At 36.2% G+C, this 9352-nt stretch overlaps 1 protein-coding gene across 1 annotated transcript; it reads left to right on the top strand.

The window, feature by feature from the left end:
• Positions 1–8604: 8604 nt before the first annotated feature.
• On the top strand, positions 8605–9352 carry LOC110103570 (RING-H2 finger protein ATL63). Its single transcript, XM_020832344.2, has one exon. It carries the CDS (start codon positions 8718–8720, stop codon positions 9222–9224), a length of 507 nt encoding a protein of 168 aa, XP_020688003.1. The 5' UTR covers positions 8605–8717; the 3' UTR covers positions 9225–9352.

Raw genomic sequence — 9352 nt, 5'->3', positions numbered from 1 at the left:
AGTAAATTATTATTGAAGGCAATTTGTTTTACTGTAGCTGCCTGCCCTTAAGTTCTACATATTAAATTATGACTTCTAAGGGTGTCATGAGCCAATTTCAAATTATTAGTTCTTATTTAACGCGCTACACGAGCCAAGCATGAGCTAGTGAAACCTCATAATATCTTAGCGATTCCAGCAACCATTATTCAATCACCCTTCAAAATTTGAGATATAATAATATTTTAAAATGTATAATAATAATAATAATTAAAGATTATTGATACTTCTAAAAAAAAACTACCACGACTCAACACAAATCTTGAGCGCAAAATTAGATTGAAAATTTTTAAAATTAAATTCAAATATTGTGAAACCTCCGATTCAAAAGTTCAAAGTTTGAATTAAAGTTTCTCAAAGAAGAATAAACTTCCACTAGCACAAAAGGTTTCTAAACTAGCTTTAATCAAAAACACTTCACAGTCTGATTGTACAACTTCAAATATTATTGCATTGATCAACGATCTCCAAATTAGACACTGCTTGTTATTGAATCGAGCGGCTTGACGACTCAAATCCAAAAAATTAGACATATTTAAAGCACGTAAATAGTTAATAAATATTTTGTGATCAACAGAATCAATATGGGTCGTAAGATGAAGTGTTTTGGAATGTAATTATATAAATGTATGAGGGAGGAGAAGAATAGAGAGAGTTCACTTGCATTTTTTATCTATCTTCGTTGATGACAACCACCAGCTATTGCCACCGATTACCATCATCACCATTGATGATTAGCATAAAAAATCTCCACTATTTTATGAATGTGACAATATTTAATCATGCTATTAAACATAGTTGACCGCTTGTGGGCACTTACTTTTATACTCTCTATTGGAGAAATCAAGCCATATTATTGAATGTTAATTGTCCATTGACACTTGATTTCTACAATCCCCCTAAGGAAAAATTAGAAGCTTGTTTAATCCCCTTCTTCTTTAATAGTGAAGAAAGAAAGATTTTTGTATTGCTTATTATATAGTGAATTTTTCAACCGATTCAAGCCCAATGATTTTTTGGCTTTCCGGATTTTCATGTAAAAATTTTCAGGTCTTACTTTTTTTATCTGTGCTTGTTGAACTTTTGTACAACGCCGAGGCATAAAATATATAATATACCAAGTCAAATGTTCTAACACATAACAAGAATAATATATTATTTTTATATTTTGAGAGTGATGTCTTATGTGGATAATATACACAAAATTCAGAACACTCGATCAAATAACTTGTATTAATTCATTTAATCATAGAACTTTCATTCAACGTCCAAGGGCTTTTATGGTATTGGAATTAATTAATTTTGGATTCCTTGAATTTTCTCGTTACAACGTTCAATTTGTCATAATCATAAAAGAATTGTAATTCAATTGTTCATCCAATTAATATCTCAAAAATTTAAAATATACTTCGGGTGGTTGATTAATACTTATTAAGAATCAAATATGATCATTCTGTGTGTCAACGGGGTTTATCTTATCCTGAAGTTTAATTCAACTATAAATTTGTTGAAATATAATTTGGATTGTTTCTAAATTTGATTCCATATATTTTTAATTTGAATATTATCTCAAATTTTATGTTGAATCTAATGAATTTTCTAACGACATCAATCTAATAATAATAAGCCCGCAAAATATATGGACCAAGATTTTTTTTTTCTTTAGGAAAGAATGTGAAGTTGAGCTAGCAAAATTGTGTAAAAATGTTAGCATACAAATTGAATTATAATTGTTTTAAAATTATTTAATTTATATTTATTATTTAAATTAATATAATATAAACTTTTCGTTTGAAATAGTAATCTAAAAGTAAATACAATAACTTTAAAGCTTACGTTGATACAATTTACGTTCAAACGCGCAAAGGTGCGCTATGACTCGGATCCACACACTGCTGACTAGGATTAGGACCCGCGGCCTGCCACCTCTTATCCACACGTGATCATTTTACATGCCTCATAAGATTGATGCATTTATCTAAACATTTTGAGTCCACATATTTTATTAAATTTTAACAAGAATAAAATTTAAAATTCTTTTTTTTTTAATTTAAAATTGATTAACTTATTTTTAAGATTAATAAAATGTATGAATATTTAAAATAAATTTAAAATTTTAAAAATGTATCATTTTATGCTTTTTTTTTCAATTTTAAATGTATGCTTGATAAAATAATTAAAACATCCAATCAAATATTAATAAATTTATAATTTAGATATAAGTTTATTTGAAAAGTATGCTATATTTAAAATTTTTTTCATTTGAAAAAATAATTCAATGCTTGTTTTTCAAACAACCGAGAGAGTTGGGATGATGTCTCTTTTAATATTTATTGATGATAAAATTAAAGTAAATATAAAAATTAATATTTCCAAGATGAGATTCGAAATTGGACTGAACTAGAGTTTTCAAATTCAAATGTTCAACTAGATTCAAACTAAGGATTGAATTGAATAACATAATAAATATTAAAATAGTTTTAAGATGACTTGAATGACATAATAATGATGCAATCATAATATTTTCATTGATCAAATTTATAATTTTCTAAATTAGGACACTTCAATGTTGAATATTTTATATATATTTGTAAATGAAAAATTTTGGGATATGATATTTTGATTTTTTTGTAATAAAATATATTCAACTTAAGAGAACAATAGTATTCAATAAAAAGTTCAATAAATATAAATTGTAAAAGGGTCAAACTTACTAAAACTTATAAATCTTTTACTACATTCAATTGATCAAGTTTGATAGGCTAAACATTGATCTATATTTGAACTAGCTGGTTCATAAAAAATCCGAACAATTCACAAGCTCTCCAATGTTAACATGCTATTATTTGTTATGTGCAAAAATAATTTTTGTGCGATCGAACCGACCAAATGGCGCGCTCAAAATTACTGATCCGCAATTAAATGGGTCAAATCAATCGACTAGTTCTGATTTTTAAATCATGGTAGAAATAATGAAGAATAATCAAGGTAGGAATTGAAACATAACAGTTGATGTTGAGTAGAGAAAATTTATTTCATTTCATTATATAGCAATCTATAACATTGCCTTTTTATGCATTAGTTTGTTACATACATATTTGAAGAATGCTTTGAAGCGTACGAGACAAATGGTGAGGATCGGACTAGCTATTATGTTCAAACGGCTATAATACACTTGGGAGTAGTGAGTGCAAAGGAAAGTCACCATACGTGATGCCAATTTATTGCAATAAATAGTATGTAGGAGTAAGTTGCTATATCCCCTCTAGTTCTCAATTACGGAGTGGATTATAAACTTTTTTTTAGTTAATAATGATGGCGTGTAACTGGAAGAGATTTATTAAACATATCAGTTATATGATATTGAGTGTTAATGCGAAGCAAGTGAATTTCCTGGTGCTACTATGAGCACAAATGAAATGGTAGTTAACTTCTTCAATGTGTTTGATGCGAGCATAAAAGATAATATTGTTGGCTAGAATCGTGACTTAGGTTTCGTTTGGGACGTTTTTTTTATTGCTTCTTAAGACGGAGTTTTATTGTCGTAATGGTTCGTTTGGGACTGCTTTTTTATTACTTCTTAGAGCAGCTTTCTAGTACAAAAATTAAAATTTTTGTACTAGAATCTTGCTTTAAGAAGCAGCCCCAAACGAAGCCTTAAAACTCCGTTTTAAGAAGCAATAAAAAAACGTCACAAACGAAGCCTTAAACAACATTGTTGAAATGGGATTAGATTGATTTGATGTGATTTTGAACACACGAAACAAACGACAAATATATTGCATTTATTGTGGCCATGGATTGTTTCTTCATACTCTAAGATAATGATGTGTTGCCAAGTGAAAGTTATAATATTGCTTCCTGCTCTATTTGAGTTAGAGTATGAATGAACAATGAGGTTACTGAATGTAATTAGTAGATCATAAGAGTGTGTGCAATTATGACGGTGAAGTAGAAGTTTAGTGACTTCAAAATGGCTGCGAAGTAAATGATGGATTTGGTGACAGTTGAATTAATCATAAAGGAAACATCTTGTTTAATAATTGTGAGTGATAAAATGGATCAAATGAGCCGATTATAACATTGTAGATTTTCAAATGCTTGTAGTGACGGTTGATTGATAGGCGATTTAGAGGGAAGAGGGGTGAGCACCACTTTACAATTTTTCATTCCTATTGATATATCATCAAAAAATTCTCTTGATCGGGCACGAATACAACAACAACATCAAGCCTTTATCCCACTACGTGGGGTCGGCTACATGAATCGGGCACGAATCACGAGGCAAAATCAAGCTCGGAACTTCAAAAATTAAACCCAAAATCACATGAACTCCGATTTCAGCAAACTTATAGTCAAATTGAGCGTCTCATAAATACGAACCCAATGACACCAAATTCGAGTAAATTCGAGCCCAAATGAGTCCAAATCAAGGACCCAAAACACTGTTGGAAAGTTTGAACCACAATTTGAGTTACCAAACGGTTTCCAAACATGACGTGCTTATAGTCGAATCGAGCGGCTCGACGAGACAAATCTAACGAGCCCAAGATCACTGAATTCCAACATCATTAAGGCATTCAAATGTCCATCAAACGGTCAATGATAAATGGATTCAACATCGGCCGTCCATCCGACCACTCCCCCTTTATCCTTGATCTCTCACCTATTTACATGCCATGACACTCCAGAAATCTATAAATAGACCCCTCGTTTCTTTTAAAAGGGGATCCCAAGCAAGAAGGAATTTTTATTAGGTCCGGTCACCAGACGTAGGTCTACATCCGGACGTCAATAAAATGTCGCCACGTGCTCTTACTCTTTATCGTGCGGCCCAACGAGCCGATCCGAACCGGAACCCTATATTGTTATGTATTAGCTGATTTGTACAGGCCAGAATATTGCTAGATTTTGCTCGATATTGCTCGGTAACGATAAATACAATTATGTCAAGACCAATACATAGCAATACCTAGCAATACCTCGATTTTGCTAGGTATTGCTCTGTATTGCTCAATATTAGTCTTGACAGAGCAGTATTTCTCGTTATTGTCAAGCAATACCTAGCACTACCGAGCAATACCTAACAATACCGAGCAATACCTAGCAATACACGAACATTTTGGGTGTCAATTTTGGGTAAGGGGTCGGGTTCGGGTCGAACCCGAAACTGATCTGGCATTATTCGGGTCAACCAGAATCTGACCCATTTTTGAAAACGGGTCGGTATACCTGACCCGAACCCGACCTGCTTCAAGTCCGGGTCAACCCGACATGACACGAATGACTCGTTTCCAACAAAAAATGCTAGTTTTTGGGTCAAAATGGGTATATATCCTCTTTTTCGGGTAAAAAAATGGGTTTATCTCCTCTTTTTCGGGTTAAAATCGGGTCAATATCGGGTTGCAGGGTCAAAATCGGGTTTTTAGGTCAAAGGATTAAACTGAAACCGACCCGATTTTTGAAACGGGTCGAAATGTTGAACCCGAACCCGACCCGTTTCGGGTTGACCCTAACCCGAAATTTTTGGGTCAGGTTCGAGTCGGGTTTTCGGGTCGTGTCAAATATTGACACCCCTAACGACATAGCAATACCTGGTTTTCGTTCCAGGTCAGGTCGTCGGGCCGCGCGGTAAAGAGTAAGAGCACGTGGCTACATTTTATTGGCGTCCGTATGTAGAGCTACATCAGGTGTCCGGACCTAATAAAAATCCAGCAAGAAGAGAAGAGAAAAAAAGAAGAGAAGGAAGAAGCTCCTCCTCAACCACCACTTGAGGCCCGGACCACCGCCTGATGTTGTTGTTCTGCCGGACCACCACTTGAGGCCCTCACCTCCACCGAACCACCACTTGAGACCCGGACTTCTGCCGGACCACCACCTGAGGCCCAGACTTCCGCCGGACCACTGCCTGACAATGTTGCTCCGTTAGACCACCACTTGAGGCCCTCATCTCCACCGGACCACCATTTTAGGCCAGACTTTTGCCGGACCACCACCTGAGACCCAAACTTTTAATTCGCCGAACCATCGCATAACGTTGTTGCTTCGTTGGACCACCACTTGAGGCCCTCACCTCTGTCGGACCACCATTTGAGGCCTGGACTTCTGCCGGACCAACACCTGATCAGACCCGGACTTCCGCCGAACCACCGCCTGACGTCGTTGTTCTGCCGGACCACCACTTGAGGCCCTCACCTCCACCAGACCGCCACTCGAGACCCGGACTTCTGCTGTACCACCACCTGATGCCCAAACAATAACCTTTCTTACCTTGGTCTCCTGCATACTACGGCCCTTCCGACCTCCATCACCATACAACGAACTTTCTGACCCCTATCCTATCTATTGGTCGTGCCGACTAAACAAACATGTCTATATTGTAACTCCCACCATGTAATGCGCTCTAAGGCCTTCTCCCAAGGAAGGACCTCATTTGTAATCGTCTGCAAATACTAATGGATTCATTCAAACTGGGCCAGACCCCGTGGTTTTTCCCCCTTTTTATGGGTTTCCACATAAAAAACTCTGGTGTCTCTTATGAACGCTACACACACACTCTCTCGTATATGATTGTGTGTTGGATCTTCGTACAACATTAAGACGTTAAACTATATATTTCTTTACCGTCGCGAATACTCCATGATTTGGGTCATCTAGTTGAGAATAGGGTCTAATTGAGAAATAAGCATCATTATGTAGGTTCAATTTGAATGTTGACGAAATAGGACATATTATTAAACTTCTAGGCTAGGATTTTTAGTAAGCACTGTGATAACAATTTTTTGGATTTTGATATTGAGAATATCATCAAAATATATAAGAAGGTTTATACATATGTGATTGTAGTGATAAATAATGAAAGAATGATCACCTAAGTTTAGTTGGAAGCCTTAGGCTATAAGATTTGAGAATATAAGATACTGTTGTTGGGGCATCTACTGATAATCATAAATAGCTTTGTTGTTCTAATAATGCGTCATCCAAATAAAACCCAAAATCAAAGTTTTTCTTAATCTAGATATTTGTATGGCTCATTTAACACTGGTACAACCTAATGAAGTTTCTATTTCAAGAAAATTGTGGAGGTAATTTTCTCAAAAAGGACCTATTATTAGGAACTCCTAATCATAATTGGGAAAAGTCAATCATTACTATGATTCGTAGAACTCTCGCATATTTGAAATTAGACAATCATAAACTAAGCTGTTTCATCCGGATAATGTCGTGAGATTTCATTGAGAAATGCGAGAGGGCTTTGGGTTGAATCATCATCTTGTTAAAATTCAGATATCTCAAATTTGTAGCCAAATTTCATAGTATGGACTTATAAGCCTCTTTTAACTAAAGGTGTCAATATTTGATGCAATCAGAAAAAGCCTGACCCAAACCCGACTTGAAAATTTTTATTATGGGTCAACCCGTTTGAAAAATAGTTCGAGTTTGGGTTTTAAATCTTCACATTATTGTAAAATTGGGTCGAGTTCGGGTCAACCTGAAATCAACCTAAAACTAACTCTGGTCGTGTTAGCACCCACACGGTCGCTCTCACGCTCATGCACGTGCTCACACCTGCTCTTACACGCACATGCACGTGCCCTCACTCGCTGCTACACTCACTCGCACACCCTTGCTAGCACTCGTGCTCGTGACTCGCCCTCGCCGACATGGCCTCACCCTAGCCTGCTCGCGGCAACACGTGTTAGTGGGTCAGGTCGAGTCAACCTAGGTTAGGGTCAGTCAGGTCCGTGTTAGGATTTATGATCCGTTAGTCTAATTGGATTGGGTTCAAGTCGGGTCAGTTGAAGGCATATTAGTTTCGGGTTTGACCCGAGCCCGACCTGAAAATCCATTTTGACATATGTACTTTCAACCGTTTTTTGAGTAGACCATGACTACATGAATATATGATGGTTTCTTTCTCCCTTTGTTTAACATATCAAATATTTTTTAGAAGGCATCAAGAGCTATATCAAAGGAGATTTGCAATCATTTTCAATTCATAAAATTGAGATTTATGAAGACACCACTTATTATTCACAAAAAAAAAAAAAAATCTTTTTTTAAAAAATACAATATAACTAAAGAATATGAATTAAAAGTCTGAAAATAAAATATAAAAAGGAAAGAACGAAAGAAAATAAAGTGAGAAAAAAAGGAACATTCCTATATAATTAATAAAGCTAAACAAATATTCATTTATTTAACAGTTAAAATTTTAAAACATATAAAAACATCACAAGGATTAAGTTTTGTATATTAAAATATACCTTTTCAGACATATATTTTCATATAATTAATATATTATATAAAAAATACTAAATGCTATAGACAATTAGACATAACTAAAAAAGAATAATGAGATATGTATTGAAACATTTTCTGGTGACAAAAAAAAATGAATCATGTTCCCAAGGCATAAGCCATAAAGCATACCAGAAGCTAAGGAAATAAAAGTGAAACTTTAAAAAAAGAAAAAAAAAAAAGATAAAAGGACCTAAAAAAATGGAGGACCACATTCAGCAATAAACCACCTCAGGCTTCGACGTCACGGTTCAGTTTTATATCCATCCAAGGCTTTTAAATTCCAGCCTCCGACCTTTCTCGTTTACCCCATTCCCTTTCCCTCACCCGCTCCTATCTCCCTCTCTCTCAATTCAATTACCAAAGTTCTCTATACTATGGAGGGATACTGCTTAACCTTCCTCCACAAGGCGAGCCTTCTCCTCTCCTTCATACTTCGATTGCTACTCCTCCCTTGTCGCCTCCGCTGGTGGTTTCCCTCTGATAACAACGGCGGCGGTATAGCAGGTAACCTCGACGTCCCCCAAGTTACACCGCAGACCAGAAGGAAAATCCTCCACGTGGCGACCTACGGGGAGATCATGGTGACGGCGAAAGAAGAGGACACAGAGGAGGAGGAAGAAGAAGAGGAGGTTACGTGCGCCGTGTGCCTGAGCGAGATGCGACAACGAGATCGCGTTTGGGAGCTTCGAAACTGCTGCCACGTTTTCCACAAAGCCTGTATCGACCGCTGGCTCGACCACCGCGACCAGATGACCTGTCCTCTCTGCCGCGCTCCGGTTATCTCCACGGCGGTGGAGGGTGGAAGGTCGGCGTTGACTGAGCCGAGCTGGGCCGTGGAGCAACTGCTGTACCTTTTCAACGACGGTGTATTAGAGAGCTAGCAAAACTGCAAAAGGTAAGGTAAAGGAGATGCTAGGATTATTGTTTTCGGTCTCCATTTATCCCCCTTTTTGGTGTACAGAAATCTGCTGAGATGTTTTACAGAGAGGAGAATAGCCTAACGTAAAAA

The sequence above is a fragment of the Dendrobium catenatum genome, unplaced genomic scaffold (genome assembly GCF_001605985.2).
Source record: "Dendrobium catenatum unplaced genomic scaffold, ASM160598v2 original_scaffold_254917, whole genome shotgun sequence".
Taxonomy (NCBI): domain Eukaryota; kingdom Viridiplantae; phylum Streptophyta; class Magnoliopsida; order Asparagales; family Orchidaceae; genus Dendrobium; species Dendrobium catenatum.
The sequence above is the reverse complement of the archived record's forward strand: the minus strand, read 5'-3'. Positions and strand labels throughout refer to the sequence as shown.